The sequence below is a fragment of the Empidonax traillii genome, unplaced genomic scaffold (assembly GCF_003031625.1).
Source record: "Empidonax traillii isolate 1590-97213 ecotype Southwest subspecies unplaced genomic scaffold, ASM303162v1 scaffold1507:size98983, whole genome shotgun sequence".
In the NCBI taxonomy this organism is placed as follows: domain Eukaryota; kingdom Metazoa; phylum Chordata; class Aves; order Passeriformes; family Tyrannidae; genus Empidonax; species Empidonax traillii.
The window spans coordinates 23,453-41,133 of NW_020956700.1; the positions used below are offsets into that span (position 1 = coordinate 23,453).

General features: G+C 51.8%; 1 protein-coding gene across 2 annotated transcripts in view; it reads right to left on the bottom strand.

Moving 5' to 3' along the window:
- Positions 1–1,454: 1,454 nt before the first annotated feature.
- ANP32A (acidic nuclear phosphoprotein 32 family member A) overlaps positions 1,455–17,681 on the bottom strand; it is an 18,282-nt gene continuing 2,055 nt past the window's right edge. The window contains exons 2-8 of one of the 2 annotated variants that reach the window (XM_027907643.1): positions 7,421–7,570; positions 7,186–7,308; positions 5,807–6,005; positions 5,499–5,585; positions 3,868–3,965; positions 3,165–3,225; positions 1,455–3,020 (exon numbers count right to left, since the gene is read on the bottom strand). In XM_027907643.1, the coding sequence (XP_027763444.1) occupies positions 2,959–3,020; positions 3,165–3,225; positions 3,868–3,965; positions 5,499–5,585; positions 5,807–6,005; positions 7,186–7,308; positions 7,421–7,570 (780 nt within the window). In that variant the 3' untranslated portion in view covers positions 1,455–2,958. Of the gene's footprint in view, positions 3,021–3,164; positions 3,226–3,867; positions 3,966–5,498; positions 5,598–5,806; positions 6,006–7,185; positions 7,309–7,420; positions 7,571–17,681 lie in introns of both variants that reach the window. The other variant, XM_027907642.1, reaches the window with a different exon arrangement.

Consider the following 17,681-nt stretch of genomic DNA (forward strand, 5'->3'; position numbering starts at 1 on the left):
TCCCCATTTACCGCAGCATTTCCCAAGCTGGCCCCGACCAAGGCTGAGCTCTCCCCCTTCCCATCCTGCTGCTGCATCGCCCCTCTGACACCCCCAGGGATAACAGGATTGATGGAAAAAGGCTCAGAGCCCTCAGCTGTCCCTTCCCTTCCCCACCGTGGCATCACCGTGGGGTGATGCCTTTCCCACTGTTTTCCCCTTCCCTGGCAATGCCACCCCTCCCTGCTCATCCTTATCATCCTGACCTACTTTCTGCTTCCTGGAGGTTTTGCTTTGTCTGAGGCTCCTCAGCTGCAGGATTATTGTTAATTCCCCCTTTTCCAGCGTTGGGAGAGGCCCTATTCAAATGAAAACGAAAATTAAAACTGAAATTAAAATAAAAATACCCCCCTGGAACTTACAGATGGAGGTACAAGGTCTGGGTCTGGAAATTGGGAATTAAGCAAACGCTGTGGAGTTTCATTAACTGGGAGTTTCCCATCAGTTTTCTGAGGATGCTGCTGCTGGTCCCTCCTTTTCCTGATATCCCTAAAATCAAAGGGTGCTTTGTCCTGACAGAGACTGGTCCCTGTGGGGTTCAGCTCAGTGACTCTCCATAGGGAGAAAGGCAAGAAATGACTGGGAATTTTGACAAATTTGGTGTATTTTTAGGAATTTTGCACTGCTGCCTTTTGAACTGAAGTGAGATCCCCAGAATGCAACTCTCCCATCCCCAGAAAGGGCCTTTTCCAGCCTCAGAATCCAACTTTTCCATTCCTTCCCAGAGGCTTTCCAACACCCCAAGGGGAATTTGGTGCTCAAGCGGAGCTGAAGCTGCTCCAGGACTTGTGCAGTGGATGGATCCTTCTCTGGGAATCCTGGAGCTCCCAGAGAGCTGGAGAGGGATTGGGAAAAGGATCTGGAGTGCCAGGAAAAGGGGGAGCAGCTTCCCACTGGGATCTGTCCCTTCCCACCTCCACCAGAAAGGCCTTTTTTTTCCCCCAAAAAAAGATCCAACTAAGAAGAAACGGGATTTTCCAGAGCTTCTCCAGCTCCTGCAGGGCACAGGAACGGGATTGGGAGCATCCAGAACGTGCTGCTTGTTCCATAAATTCACCTTTAAGACCCAACTCGCTGCAGAGACAGGAAAAGCCTGGAGACTCCTGGCACAGGGAGCCCTTCCCTGGACGCTCCCAAAGCAGCTTCCCCCGGGCTGCAGGAACCAGGAATTCTTTCTTCCAGGCCTGGATAAACAGGGAGAGGATTAAACAGCACAAAGGATCACGTTTTGCTGGAATCATCCACATTCCAGAGGGAAAATGGCATTTCAGAAGCTGCATTAAAGCCCCAACTTCTCCCTTGGGTTCATCCAAGCACAGCCTGTTGATGGAGCAAAAGGTCTCCCTCAAGCTCCCGAAAATTTCTCGGGGAATTTCCCAGCCTGGCTTGTTGGACTCAAATAAGCCACAGGAAAATTGTATAAAAAGATTTATTGAAATTCATCAATGACAAACAGACATAAAACTCAAAGTTTGGCTCTTCTGGGAAAAAAAAAAAAAGAAAAAAGAAAAAAAAACCAAACCAAACAAAAAAAAATAAGAAAAAAGGAAAAAAAAAACCTGTTGCAAATGTATTTATACAGATGAAATATTGACTAGGAAATACAAGTCACTTCTAAAGCTATTTTTAAAGAGGGATATGAAAGTAAAACTGTACATTCACTAGGCATTTTCAGTCATTTTACTGACTTCCACTAGGTAAGAAAATACAATTTTAATTAGTATCTCGTGCTTGAGTGTATGAAAAGAAACCTCCTACCCTACATGCTGAACTGCCTCCTGGATTTAGGGGTGTAAAAAGTCTTTTTTTTCCAAGTATAGAGCACAAGTGGAAGTAGTTTCTCATCACTTAAAATCGACTCTATTGGTGTTATATATTACAGACCAAAATAGTACACACCTTATTTAAAAGGGTTGGAACATTTTGTTTTATTACAACTGTCAAATTCATCTCACTAGTAACTCAGGAATTAGGAACACTTTTTATATATATTTATATATATATTTAAATGCCTGCCATTTTCAGTGTCTTGGCTGCACCTCAGCCAAAAAAAAAAAAAAAAAAAAAAAAAAAAAAAAAAAAAAAAACAACAAAACCCAAACCAAAACAAAACTCCCCCCTCCCCTCCAAAAAAAATTTAAAAACGAATGGAAAAAGGAAAAACACACAACACACAGGGCAGGGATTGCAAATTCACCCCACAAAGCAGATCCAAAGGAACACCCCAAAAGAAAAACAAGCCCAACAAAAAAACATTTGGTCACTATTTACAGAGAGAAAACAAAACAAAACAAAACAAAACAACAATTAAAAGCCAAAGGAGCTCCAAAAGCAGGAAAAAGTGGCTGAAAATGGCAGTCATTCCCAGGGGGAAAGGAAAAGCACGGAGCAAGATGCCATTCTCACCCTGTTGCTGTGGAGGGATGGGTGCTCTGCCTCAAACCCCAGCAGCATCCCCCAAAAAAACGCTTGTTGGGTGTTTTATTTAGTGACTGGGAAGGTCCCACCATCCACCACCCTGTCCAAGTCTGCCATTGGGGCATCAGCCCCCCCCCCAGGCTGCAGCTTTTGGATCCTTATTTTCCTTCTGGGATGGCAAAGTATCCACTCCAAGAATAAGAAACAAATTACCACTTGGTTTATACTCACTATTGCAGTTACAGGGACTAAAGGAAGGGATTAAAAAGAAAGAAATTTCCAATGAATAGGAGGAGGAGTGGCAGTAAAAATAGTATTTTATTCCCTTGCCCACCCAGTCTCTGCTTCTCCCTCTCGTTCCCACAGCAACATTACAATCAGAAAAAAAAAAACAAAATAAAAGAAAAAAAATAAAAGGGGGGGTTGGGGGTGTGGGGAGGGGAAATACAGGGTAAAAACAGTCAAATCACAATAGGAAAATTTCAAAATAGGTTCTTCAGTTTAGTCGTCCTCGTCCCCTTCGTCTTCAGGCTCTCGTTTCCTCTTCTGTCCCTGTTCCTCCTCTGGAAAACCAGAACAGCCCCAGTTACCCCAGAGCTGCTGAGCAGCAGGAGCAGGAGCAGGACACAAACCCACACCCAGCCCCACTGCAAACCCCCCCTGCCAGCCCCAAAATTGGGATTTGGTGTGCAGGGAAAGGGCCATACCGGGCTCCTCCTCGTCCTCGTCGTCGTCCACCTCGCCGTCGTTGTAGCCTTCCTCGTCCTCCTGGGGGTCAGGACACCAGGAAGGGTCAGAGGGGGGTCAGGGCAGCAGTTTGGACAGTTTGGCAATTTAACAATGGTCAGAGTTCATAGATTGACAACAGAATCCCAACGGAATTTCACAACAGAGGGAAAATCCTTGAAAGGTCTGAGAAAGGAATCACTTCCCTCACACTTATAAAGGGAGGGGGGTGTAGGGAATAACTGGGGGTTAGGATGGAATAACTGGGGTTTGGGAGGGAATAATTGGGGTTGGGATGGAATAACTGGGGTTTGGGAGGGAATAATTGGGGTTGGGATGGAATAACTGGGGTTGGGATGGAATAACTGGGGTTTGGGAGGGAATAACTGGGGTTTGGGATGGAATAACTGGGGTTGGGGAGGTGCTCCAGGGGCAGAGTTAAACCCTGGACACATCCAGAGCCTGAGGAGCTGCTTTTAGGAGGCTGATGAGCCCTTCAGGAGTGGCAGGTGAGGATCTAAGGCTGGAGCACAGGCAAGAACCTCCCACAGTCCCACTTTAGCCCCAAGGAACATTCCTGGGAAGAGCCCTGAACAGAGTGGGGAACTGAAAGCCCTCAAGACTGTCAGTATTTGGGGCATTTCTTGCCCAGCTGCTCCCAGCTGGAGCAAGTCCAATCCTCACCTCCTCTTCTCCACTCACATCCTCCTCTTCTCCTTCCTCCTCTTCCTCCTCATCTTCTTCATCTTCTACTACCTGAGCATCGTCATCGTACTCCTCCTCTGCACAAACACAACGAGCCCTCAGACACTTCAAGCTGAGTTTTTAGGACGTTGCTGCCCCAGCTCTGCCCTCCTGGGGCCAGCAGAGCATTTCAGGGAGCTGTGCAGCTGCCCCCCTGCTCTGGGGCTGCTCAGTCCCTCGTGGAGCCTCAGGACTGGTGCAGCTCCAGCTGCTCCACTTCCCATTAATCTGCATTTCGGAGCCCTGGGACACGTCCAGCTCTCCCGGTGTCCAGCTGCTCCCAGCAGGGCAGAGCAGAATTCACCCCCATGAGCTGGGAACCCTCCCCAGGGACCCTCCTGTGCCCTGACACCCCCCCAGTGACACAAAGGGGTCACCTCCCATCCACTGAGGGGGTTACAGCCCCTTTCCAAGGGCAAAGGGATCAAATGCAGCTGCCCCATGTGCTCCAGCCCAGAGTGTTTTCCCTGCTGCAGGAATGGGAGCTTTTCCATGCATTTGTGTGGAAGCAGGCACTGCCAGGCCCTCTCAGAGCTCCCACTCAGCACTGAGGGAAAAGTGCAAGTGCAGCTGTTCTGCTTTTGCTGCGAGAGCTGGGTTTGGGATCCAGCACATTCCCCAGCTCCAGGGCTCATCCAGCCGTGCTGGCTGCTGGGGGCAGCTGGCACCTCCAGCCCTGGGACCCTCCCACTCCCCTGCCTCTAAAGGTTTGTTTGGGACCCCCCGTTTCCCTGCCATGAAAGGTTGGTTGTTCCTTCATTGCTTCAACACGCACTCACTCTCTCTTCTGCCTGATCTCGTTTTGTCCTCATGGAGCAGCCTCAGCTCCTGAATTCCTGCTGTTTTCCAGGTTCTCACCCTGCTCTTCTCCATCTGGATCCACACAGCTGCACATCACCCTTCTCACCCATTTCTGCCCCACATCCTCATCCCTGGGTGCTCTGTTCCCTGAACCCTTTCAGTGCCTTCCTTCTCCCACCCCTTCACTCCCACCTTTCACTAGGGATAAAATCCACAGAACCACGGGATGTGCTGAGCTGGGAGGGACCCACAGGGACCATCCAGTCCAACCCTTATCCCCGCACAGGCCCATCCCCAAGAGTCCCCCCCTGTGCCCCAGAGGATCATCCAAACCCTCCTGCAGCTCTGGCAGCCTTGGGGCTGTGCCCACTGCCCTGGGGAGCCTGTTCAGTGCCAACCACCCTCTGGGGGAAGAACCTTTCCCTGAGATCCACCCTGAGCCTGCCCTGACACAGCTCCAACCATTCCCTGGGGGCTGTCCCTGGTCTCACAGAGCTCAGAGCCTGTCCTGGCCCCACAGAGCCTGTCCCTGGTCTCACAGAGCTCAGAGCCTGTCCCTGTCACACAGAGCTCAGAGCCTGTCCCTGGCCCCACAGAGCCTGTCCCTGTCCCACAGAGCTCAGAGCCTGCCCTGTGAGGACGTGGCTCTCCCAGGCCCTGCCCATCCTCTCTCCCCTCATTCCTTTGAGGACACTGAGCTGCAGGAGCTGCTGAGGACCACGAGAGCTGGAAGCCAACCCTCCCAAGGCAGCCCCCTCACCCCCACATACCATCCTCATCCTCCTCCTCGTCGTCCAGCCCCTCCACGTAGCCCTCGGCGTCCGAGTCCGGCGCTTCTTTGTCGTCGCGGTCTTTCACTAGAGACAAGACTGAGAAAGTTGCTCTTTCAGGCCCTGCCCATCTCCTCTCCCCTCGCTCCTCTGAGGACACTGAGACACTTCTCCTTTACACCAAGCCAGGAAGGAGCTGCTGAGAACACCCTTCTCCTGCCACCAAGTCAGAGCTGGAAGCAAAAGGCACCGGGGCAGCACGTTGGGTCCGTGACCCTCGGGGACAGCGGGCAGCGCCCTGCACGTACCATCCTCGTCCTCCTCCTCGTCGTCCAGGCCCTCCACGTAGCCCTCGGCGTCCGAGTCGGGCGCCTCCTTGTCGTCCCGGTCGTAGCCATCGAGGTATGTGAGCTGGGGCAGGAGCTTGAACACGTTTTCTCTGTAGTCGTTCAGGTTGGTGACCTCGCAGTTGAACAGGTCTAAGCTCTTCAGGTTTTCTAACTTTTTCTGTGGAAAGAGGGACGTGTCTCAGCTCTGGGGTTGTACTGATGCCCCCACAGAGCGGTGGGAGCCGCAGGGAATGGGCTCGAGGGATCCCCGTGGGCAAAGGGGGTGTTTTGGGGTGTTATTTTGGGATATTTTGGGGCATTTGGGCATTTCTCTTCTGGACTGGCGTAGGGAGAGATCTGCAGGGTGTGCTGTGGGGTCTGGGAAGGGTGAAGGGTCTCCCCTGAGTTCAGCAGCTCACAAAAGTTTGGGAAGAGGTGATGGTGCTGCGAGGGACCACAGGGAATAAATAATATCCAGACAGTTATCCCAAAGGCTCCAGAGCCAGTCAGGTGTACTGAAACTATTTCAGATGGAAGCAGAAACAGGGCATTTGGACACAAGAACTTTGCTAAGAGATATTTAAAATATTTGAATAATTTTACCTCAGCCTTTGGAAAATGGAAAAGGTGTAGAAATGGGACAGGAATTTATTCCTGGGGTTTTTGGTTGGGTTTGTTTTGGGAGGTAGTCTGCACTGCCCACAGCACTTCATAATGTTAATAATAAAAGCACAAGAGTTGAGGGTTTGTATCAACCCTTATTAAATATTTCTGTCAAGTCTTATGACCCATCTCCCTCCTGCAGTTTAGTGTGTGGAGCAACAGTGACACCAGGGAAACAATGAGCCTGAAACTGGGAGAACTGGGACAACTGGGAGCAGTTCCAACCCTCGGAGTTCACCAGCTCTGCCCTTCCCTTCTGCTGAGGGGAAGGAGATCCACGATGGATCCGCTCCTGGAGCCGTTTTAAGGGATTGCTGTGTCTGCAGGGCAGATCCACAGGCCGTGGAGTCCTGGGAGCTGCGGCATTCCCGGGATTCCCGCAGGGGGGGGGGGAGCCCAGCCCGGCCCCGCAGCCACTAGAGGGACCCAGCGGCTCATCGGGAACAGGGAGAGGGACCGGGATCCGGGCCTGGATCCGGGACAGGGGGATGGCTTCCCACTGCCAGCTGGGAGCCAGGAAAACAATCCTGCCCGGGGAGTGGAATGGAATTCCCAGGGAAGCTGAGGCTGCCCCAGCCCTGGCAGTGTCCGAAGCCAGGCTGGAGTGTCCTGGTGGGTGGAAAGTGTCCCTGCCCCTTCCCCCCAAACCCCGGCAGGATCCCCCCCTGACCCCCAGGGGGGTCACCCCCACTCACCAGAGGTTCTATTGTACCGAGATCTTTAATTTTGTTGCCGCTTAGATTTAGATGTGTGAGGTTTGGACACTTTTCCGCCAACACTTCCAGGCCTCCTGAGATTCTGTTGTCGCTCAGCTCGAGCTGAAAGGCACAGAAACCCCTCGAGCTTTGAGTGCAAACACAAACCCTGGAGCAGCTCAGCTCTGCTTTTACCCGACTGGACACACGGGGGGAAAGGGAGGTTTGGAGTTACCTTCTTAAGTTTGTTTAACTTTGGTAAGTTTGCGACTGAGGTTAAGCCTACGTTGATTGTACTTAAGAATTCCAGCTCCTCAAACTCATCTGTGAGGCCCTCGATTTTGCCCTCGTACGACCTGCAGTTGTCAAGAACGAGTTCTTTAACCTGGGGAGGGAAGAGAGGGCACAGATCAGGTGAAAATCCAAGGGATTCTGGATGGTTTCAGTGTGTGATCCCTCCTTCTGCCGGTCTGGACAGCAGGATTTGGGTTTGCTGCCTGTCTTTGCAAACAACATCAACAGTTCAAAACGTGCTCTTTTCTGATTAAATAATAATTTAAGTAACTGATTCTCTATATAAATATAGAATAAATAACTCATCTAAATCACATTATTAAATTATATTCTAGATTAATGCTGGCTTAACCCTTTTGCTCGTGACGAGCAGCAGCATCTTCAACAAATACAAGAATTCTAAAAACCCACGAAACCGAGTGAAAAGCATCCTAAAACTATGAAACCGAACAATCCATTTTTAAACCAACAACTCTGACCCTCCACACAATTCGTGGGCTACTACAACAGCAGTTAAATAGTTGTTAAAATAACTTCTTCTCAAGCCTGGTGTGCCCAGACACCCCTGAGAGCAGGTCCTGGGGATCCCAAACCAGGTGCTGTTTGATCCTCCTCTCCAGGGCAGCTCGAGGGGGTATTTTGGGCAAGATCTGCACGGAGGGAGCTCCTGTGCTGGCAAACAAAGGGATGCGCTGGGTGCTGTGGGAAGGGGAGGCTCCAGGAGTGGCACTGTCCCCTTATCTCCCCCACCCTGGTGTAGCAGGGGAAGCTGGAGATAAAGTCCCCGAGGGTGGGGAGAATGTCCCCAAGGGTGTGGGAGCTCCAGGGTGTTACAGCCCAGGGGTTGGGTGTTGTTTTTAAACAGGTTTTTATTTTCTGGGGTTCCCATCGACTGGCCCAACAGCAGGGATGTAAATGAGCCGCTAAATAAGGCCCAGCCCAGCCCAAACTGCTCCTTTGTTACCCAAACCGCCCCTTTTCACCCCAAACCTGCCAGGATTCACATCCCTGCACTGCCAAGGTGAGCTCTGCCCAATCCCTGGGCCTCCACGGGACGGACCCTCCTCCCACACGAGGAGCAGCCTTGTCCACACCCCCAGAGCATTTACAGGGCAGAAATAACTCCCAGCAGATTCCCTGGAAAAGCCCATCCTCGTGCAGGGGTTGTTTCCAGGTGGGAAAGGGAGGATGTGCTGGGATAAAAAGGACCACGTGCAGAGACAGGAGGGGATTGCTGAGCTCACACAGTTAACATGCAAATACTGAATTGCCTCCATTTTTATTCCTGCAATCCCCCCGCCCAGGGAAGAATCTGATGGAGTTTTCCAGCTCCAAATAACACCCCTAGATTTCTAATTAAATCCCAGGCACTGAAGTCAACAGGGAAGGGAGCCCAGAGCAACACAGAGCACAAGTGATTCATTGAGAGGAGGAGGAGCAGTGTGAGACAGGAAAGGCTTTTTCCAAGGCTCCACGGTTTTCCTAGAGGAATTCTGACAGGGAATGGCTCTGCCAAAGCCCTCCAGAAGAATGTGAGGGTGGGGAGAAGAAACCCAAGATCAAGTCCACGCTCCTGATCCCACACATGACTCTGAAAAAAAAAAAAAAGAAGAGCCCCCAAACTCCCCCCAAAAGCTACAAAACTCCAAAGCTCTCATTGGTCTGAAATTTTAAAGCCAATTGCATGACAATTTTTTATCTTTTCACTCAACAGCATCTTTTTACTCAACAGTATTTGGGTAATCAGGAGCCTCCAGCGAGATCAGCCTGGGGACAGACAGAGTCTCCTCACTCATCTGCTCCACACACCCCCTGAGTTCCCGCCAAAAAGAAGGGCAAAAAGTCAAACAAAGCTGCCTTTGCCCCTATCTGGGTCCCTGCTCGGCAGCAGGAGGGTCCTGCCTGCTCCTTTATCTCCCCTGGCCAGGGAGGAGGCCCATCCAGCACCCAGGGACTCCTCCTGGAGCTGTTCTCCAGCCCGGGAAGCTCCTGCACCAGGCGGGTTTTGCCTCATCCTCTTTGCAAGGAAGTTCGTGGGAATATGGGAGGGTGAGGGAGGAGAAAGGCAAAAGGAAGGGGGCTGAGAGCACGCAAATGTCACTGTGAGGGAGAAACAGCACCTGCCCTCACCCAGAGAGGTGGGACATCCATCCATCCATCCCTCCTCGAGGATGGAGAAGAGGCAAACACAGAACTGGACCAAGTTTCCTCACGAGTAGAGAGGAAATCTGAGGGAGATGTGGAAGTAGCCATGGATGCAGCAGAAAACATTGTAATATGATGGAAGATGAGCCATCTTCTGCTTTTACTCTGCTCCTTTTAGAATCCTGGAATGGTTGGGAGGGACCTTCCAGATCATCTCATTCCTCCCCCACCATGGGGGTTTTTAGGGCAAGGCTGATGATTCCTCTCTGCTTTGATTCAGAAGTTCCACCTTCTCTTCTTCCCTGAGATCCTGGCCAAAGGCACAGGCAAACATCTCGGAACCCAAGAGGTCAGGACTGGAAGTGGCTTGGTGGAGCTGGAGATTTGTTTGGGGATCAGGAGCTCCTGATCCTCCCCAGGAGAAACCACGGCAACACTGTGTCAGTGGTGTACTGACACATGGAATCACTGCTGGAACAGCAGGATTCCAAACAAAATCCCAGGCAAAATTAGGATGGCTTGATGTTTTAAGAGATTTGAGAACCCTGCAGAAGACCCAGGAGGATGAACTGGGCTCAGGGGGCCCAGCTGGGATGCTGGGCCTCATCCATGCTCACTGCAGCCATTCCCACAGGGATGTGCCAGTGTGAGGAGGGGAAGGGAAAGGTGACCTCAGGGAAGCCACATTCCAGCTAAACCAGCTCACTGGACACAACAGAAACACTGGAATCTACTCCTTGTTTGTGTTTCAGAAGTCTTTGTGATGTTAAGGAAAATTCCAGCTCCTGAATCACTCTCCAAATATCTGCACTTCCCTGAGAACACACAGCAAGGCTACAACTGTCACATCTCCTCCCTCACAGAACAAATGTGACACAAGTGAGTCCTGGAGAACACCTGGATGAGGGGAGGGGATCCCACTGAGATCCCTGCACTGCTGTGGATGGGCAGGAAGCACTGGGGGGATGAGCTGAACCCACCTGGGGTGGAGTGTCCTCAGGAAATTCAGCTGCACCAAAGACAAGGAAACCCAACAGGCACCTCCAGGACATCCCCAGCATGGACTGGATCCATGAGCAAGATTTGGGTTGGGATGTCACACGTGGTGCAGCTTCAACTGCCCAGTGCTCCTCACCTGGCCTGTCCTGCCTTGTCCTCTGGGCTGGCCCTGCCCTTCTTTGGCCCAGGGTTGTCCCTGTCCTGTTCCTGTCCCACTCTGGCCCAGGGTTGTCCCTGTCCCCCTCAGCAGGTGTCCCCTGCTCCAGCAGGCACTTCCTGGGTGCTCTGCCGGGATCAGCCCTTGGCTTTCCTGCAGGTGAGGAGATTCCTGCTTCTCCCCCAGCTCCCCAGTGTGGCCATCCCAGCTTGTATTCCTGGCAGTGCCAGGTGCCTGCAGCACACACCACTCCATCCTGCTGGATGGCTGCAGCTCCTCAGGACTGCCCTGTCATCCATCCCCCCTGCTGGCTGATAACCAGGGCTCTTATCTGCTCCCTGCACTCTGCCGTGTCCCAAAGGCACAGCCCAGACCCTTCCCAGGGCTCCAAAATGAGCTGCACAGCCAGGGGTGAGCAGGGACTGCATTCCATGGAATTTCTCCCAGCTGGCACCTGGGACTCGCTCCCTGCGCAGGCACCTGGCAGACAGACCCTCCCTCTCTCCCTCATCAACACAGGCACAGCCATGGAGTTATCATGGTTGGAAAAGCCCTCCCAGCCCATGGATCCCCCTCTGTGCCCCATCCCCACCTTGTCCCCAGCCCAGAGCACTGAGTGCCACAGCCAGGCCTGCCTTGGGCACCTCCAGGGCTGGGCACTCCAAACCTCCCTGGGCAGCCCCTGCCAAGGCCTGACCACCCTTTCCAGGGAGAAATTCCTGCCGATGTCCCACCTGCCCCTCCCCTGGCACAGCCTGAGGCCGTTCCCTCTCCTCCTGTCCCTGTTCCCTGGGAGCAGAGCCCGACCCCCCCCCGGCTCCCCCCTCCTGTCAGGGATTGCAGAGCCAGAAGGTCCCCCCTGAGCCTCCTTTTCTCCTGGATAAAAGAGCCCAAAGGGCAAAGTCTCCACTTCAGAAAACCCACAACCCACAGGCAGGAGATCCCAGAATTAGGCCCAAGTCCCCAAATCCTGGTCTGTGGTTAAAGGCTTAACAAGGTGACAGAAGGACACAGTTGGGAATATAATTTTCCAAGATAAAAGGCAAATTTACAAGCACAAACACCAGGAACAGCAAAAGCTCCATGAGCAGCAGATGCTCTGAAGTGTCCCTTGCACGTGGAACCCCCAGGACAGAACATCCCACTTTGGGGTATTTTTATCAAGAAAGGCAGGTGAAGACCAACCAAGTGATCCAGGGGGGGCACTGGGAGAGTCCTCCACACCTCTTAATCCCATGGAAGCCTTCTCTGGAAGCGGGAAGAGCAGTGGAAAGAAGGCAAGCGAAGCCCAAATGATTTCTGAAAGCAGAGCCAGTTGTCCTGTCTCACACACACACTCCTGCAGACACTGGGGTCGTGTCTTTGGGACTTCTGTTGGTCTCCCAGTCCTGGCCTGTCCACATAAAGTTCTGTGTGCCCCCACAGTAAGGAATGACCATCGCTGGCCACTGTCACCAGGCTCCAAGAGTCGTGTCCTGCTGGATCCTGGATGATATTCCAGGTCTGTTCTCACCCAGCTTGGGAGCTGGAGCAGAAATGGATCTCCTCAGGTTTCCAATCTGCTGGATTTGTGCAGCAGGGTTAGGAGGAGCCAACCCTCCACAGTCACAGTGTCCTTGGAGTTTGGCAAGGCTCAGGACTTTGGAAGGAATTCTTCTCTATGAGGGTGGGGAGGGATTGGAATAGAATTCCCAGAGAAGCTGTGGCTGCCCCTGGATCCCTGGAAGTGTCCAAGGCCAGACTGGACAGACTTGGAGCAACCTGGGCTGGTGGGAGGTGTCCCTGCCCATGGCAGGGGGTGGCACTGGATGAGCTTTAAGGTCCTTTCCAGCCAAAGTCATTCCATGATCCCATGGCAATGCCCAAATCCTGCAGGAGCCCACCCTTCATGCCCTGCTCCACGGTGATGGTGAGGACACGACGCTCTCAACGCTCCTGTTGGAAGCTTCCCCCAGAATTCCCACTGGATGTTATTCCAACTGAATTCCAATGGAATGTTGCATGAATTTCCGATTCAGATCCCATCTGGAATGTGACCAGGCCAGCAAATGCTTGGATGAAGGGCCTACAGAAAGCCTTGGGCTGAGAGCTGCTCTGGAGATGCTCAAAGACAGGACTCAAGGTCTGCTCCAAGATGACCCAGGGACCACCAAAACAACCTCAACAACCACATTGAAAAATAACAAACAAATAAAGATAACCCCCCTGTGCCATTGCCACCTGCACTCAGGACAGACCTTCAGCTGGAACCTCCCATGATCCAACCCTGGGGGAACCTCAGGCCAGGCCAAGCTCAGCTCCTGGTGGAAAAGAGCCAGGAAAGGGAAGGTGGAGTGTCCTGGCCCAAGCTGGAGCAGCTGCTGGTGGATGTGCCCAGGACACCCCCAGGAGCTGTGTGGCCCTGCCAGAGCTCTGCCCCCTCGGGCAGTGTCCCCACAGCCTGGCGCGCTGCCCCGGGCACGAGGGAGCCGGGCAGGTGCCACCGCTGGCCCGCGGCCACCGGGATTCCCTTCCTCTGGAATCCTCAGCTGCTCCTTCCCAGGAGGACCAGGGGCTGCCCACAAACACCGCTACATCCCACAGTTCCAACTGTTCCACATCCTCCTCCAGATATCAGAACGAGGCACCAACCGGGGCACGGCTCTTCCCTATCCAAACCACCGCACGGATTTGGATTTGGATTCATCCCTTCAGGGCTCTGTTGGGAGGATCTGAGATGGGACAGGTTGATTTAAGTCACTTGCACAACTCAAGTGGTGAGCCATGACCTGGCACAGCCCCTGCAAGCTGCATTCCACGGTCCTTCCAACCTGTAACATTCTGGGATTCTGGGAAATCCCAGGACAGGGAGAAATGCTGCAAAAACAACCACCTGACCCCAACCCCAACACCAAAACACCTCCTCAGGTCTTGGAACAAGGGCACACGAAGCCACTCCCTCAACGGGACTCTGTTTAGGCTCATCCCACAAAGCCTGTCCTATTCCTGGAGGATCCTGCATCACCCAAGGGAAGGGAGCAGGGGACAGACACAGGAACCTTCTGGTGTTTTCTTTATTTGGTTGTGGGTTTGTGCTTTGTTTTCTTTGTTTGTTTTTTTTTTTTTAACTCAAAGCTGCTCCACGTTCAGACAGAGCTCAGGAGAGGATCTGGCTCAAGGAATGAACGTTTTTACCCTCTGATATTTCACATTATGCAGCATTCCCCGTCCAAACCAAACTGCATCTTAACCAAGGGCAGTTTTAAGGACTAACTAGGACATGGTGACAAGTTCTTACTTGGAAAAGAGAAGCCTTTCCTGATTTTCCATGGCTTTGAAGGAAAAGCATCCAACCATGGACTCCATCAGAGCACAATGTTTACACTGTGGTGCGAAGGCAAACCAGGTTTTTTTCCTTCTTTCTGGAATTCTTTCAGAATTGTGCTCCCACAAGCTCCAGGACTGATTTTAGCAATCCCAGAAAGCCCCAGACTCCGTATTTACGGGTTGGTTTGTCGGAAGGACAGCGGGGCAGGAGCAGACAGGGAAGGATTCTGTGCAGAACAAGTGGAGCAGTGTCCCAGAAATAGCTGGGAAGTGTCCATCATTCCAAAGCACAACATTCCTGCCCTCTGCTCCCACCTGGGATCTGGACTTGCTGTGGACACAGCGGGTTTGCTTCAGTGAGTGGAGCTGCTTGTCAATCCAGACCCTTCTCCCTCCCTTCCTGGCATCCCAGGAAAGTCCTGCTCCGTTCCAGGCACAGCCCCGGGATCCCCGAAACGCTGGGAATTCTGGTGTCCAAACCATCCTCCCTGATTTCAGCTCCCTCAGACCCCACCCACAACAGCACCACGTGTGTTCCACACGTCCAAATCCCTAATTTCCAGCTCCTCCAACACCTGCTCGGCAGGAGGAGGGAATAATCCCCAGAATGAATGAAATGGGAATGATTGATCCACATCAGCTCTCCTGGATGTAAATATTTACCAGGGACAGCTCAACACCAGCCTTCTGGGATGTAAATATTTTAAGAAGCAGCCAGGGATGCCTCTGCCACCATTCCATGGACGTTTAAAGATGTGTCATCAGTGAAGATGAAATGATCTTTTAGATCCAGCAAAATAAAAAGTATTTTAAAAGCCCTAAATCCCTTTAAACATCCTAAGTGGTGGTGGGGCACACTTGGAGCAGAACAGCAGGAATTTTATTCATTTATGGATATACAACACACAGTTCCTGCTGCAAGCAGGGGTTTGGAAGAAGCCTTTTTTCCCCCCTCTTTTTCCACCAATTTTTTGGCAGGACAGGAACTTATTTCTTCAGGAAATGCATTTCCTGATGGAAAACAGTTAAAGTTCCATCAGTTAAAGCCCTCGATGTGTTTTTTTTCCAAGCTGGAATTTGGAGGCACACCTGAACCAGAGAAAAAAAATCTGTAACTGCGGCTGCACTTCCCAAAATGTTGGTCAACAGGGAATTCTCACGAGCCGTGAAGTAAATCCACCATCCCAGAAAAACAGGGAAACGGGAAGAGTCCCAAAGAACTTCTCTGCACCCACAGGCAAGACCTAAACACAACTGAAATGGTCGTGTGTCACTTTAAAGTCTTCAATGCTCTTTTAAGTGTCACAGCAAGGAACCACCTCGAGGAAAAAAAAAAAAAAAAGCCTTTTTAAAATGTATTTTTTCATTTAAAAGCACTCTGTAAAGATGCTTGCGTGGTACTGCCCTCCAGGGTTATCATTCCCCCCCCACTCCAAAAAAAAAAGAGAAATCAGAGTGTCAGAGAAGTTTTAAAGCACCCCAGAACCAGGGCTGTGAGAAATGCTCCGAGTCCCAGTCGGTGTTTTATCACTGTCCCAGTTCTGAGCTGATAAAAGGACCAAACCCTCAGACTAAAGGGTCAGTTGTAGAGCAGAAAAGCTGAATTTTGTGCCGAGTTTTAAGCCCCACCTCCGTGTCCCACAGCCAAGAGCCTTCAAACTGACTCTGCTGGGCAATATTGGCATTTAGGTGGTGGTTTAATGATGGGAATGAGGAGGAACGTCCAAAAATATGCCCAGGTGAGCACTGCTGGGGAGGAAAGTCAGGAAAAATAACTGTCCCCGCTTCTGCAGGTGGTTAATTATGACAGAAAATGATTATTGTTAAGATAAACCAATTCTACAGCAACTGCACTACTGTGACTAATAATGTGATAAAACTGGAAATATCTGGGTAGAAAGTAGATGACCAAACTCAACTCTGGCTGTACAACACCCAGAAAATCCACATTTCAACTACCAACCCCCCCCCACCACCACCTTCCACCAACACTGCATCTCTAGGAAAGGTGGAGGGAGAATTTAAAAAATAAACAACCAAAAAAAAATGAGACTGAGGAAGAAATATCTCCCGTATCATCCACTTCAGGACGTTTACAGTAGGATTTATTAGTCAAGATGGAACTTTATGGGATTATATGACTTAACAGCCCCAAGTAACAAGCTCAGCTGCACAGGAACACACAGAATTCCACATAAAAAGTTGTTTTAGGAAGACCAAGCCATAAAATATTAAATACAGGCTCGGAAAGAAACGCAACACCCCATCAAACATCCTATTACTTACCTCTGATTTACAAAAGGGTTTGATCCTTTTTAATTACAGGATGTATTGAATAAAAGGTACGATTGATTTTAACAGGTATTTGAGAGCGACAGAATTCCAACCACACACTCAGTTCTCCCAAAAAACCACGTGCACGCACAGCCACAAAAACAAACACATCTGTAACAACACGGAACAGCATTGCCAAGTGGCACCTTTATCCCTACTCGTGAAAAAACTGGAAGGATTTGGGGTTGCAGGGACAGGACACACCAACCTCACTGCTAAAATTTAAGTAAGGGCTGGCAGGTAAAAAGCAGCAGCGACAGGTCGAATAATGTTGATTTTCCAGCTGCCTTCTGCCCATCCCCGAGCACTCAGCTCCGAGCTCTCGGAACTTTCTTTGGCACCAGGCAAAAAAAAAAAAAAATAAAAAAAAAAGAGAAGCTGAACAACAATCCAAGTGTGGAGGTGGAAGGGGGGAAGAAAAAAAAAAATTGAAAAGTCGAGTTTATACCTGAGGAGCTTCGGCTCGTGTTTTTAAAGCGTTAAGTCTGTGTTTAAGATGGTGAATAAGCCCCCAGGAGTATGAGGGGGGGTGGACCAGGATAGGACGAAAAGGGCGAGAAACGGTTAAAAAATTATTTAAAAAAAATATTATTAAAAATAATTTAAAAATAATAATTTAAAAAATCATTTAAAACACGGTTAAAAATAGCAGAGGACCCTGAAGCCACAGACCTACCTCCCCGCAGGGCCCTGCCCAGGAAGAAGGCGGATTCCCGGCTCCCTGCCCGGGGGGGGCTCCGCCGGGCTCCCCCTGCCCCACCCCCGGCGCCGACCCCGCTCCCGCCGCCTCCCGGTGCCCCGAATATTCATCCAAACGCTGGTTTTTTGAAAGCTTTTTTTTTACCCCCGGCGCGGCCGTCCCGAGCCTCCTCCCGGCCCCGCGCCCGGCGACAAAATGGCAGCGGTGGCGCTGCCCGTCATGTCGGAGGGCGCGGGGCGGCCCCGCCGCAGCGCCGCCACATCGCCTCACGATCCCCCGCGGGCCGAGCGGCGGCGGAGCGGGGAGCGGGGCTGCCTCACGGCCCCTCACGGAGGAGGAGGAGGCGGCGAGGGAAGGCGGGGGGAGCCCAGAACATGGCGCCGCGTCCTACTTGCGGCGCTGCCCCCGCCGCCTCACGGAGCCCCCGCGCCCCCCGCGCCGCGCCGGGGATGGCGGCGGGAGCCGCGGCCGCGCCGAGCCGAGCCCTCCTCCCTCCCCCGCTTTCCCCGGCCGCCTCCTCTCCTCCTCCCTCCTGCTCGCACACGGGAGTTTTTTAAACTT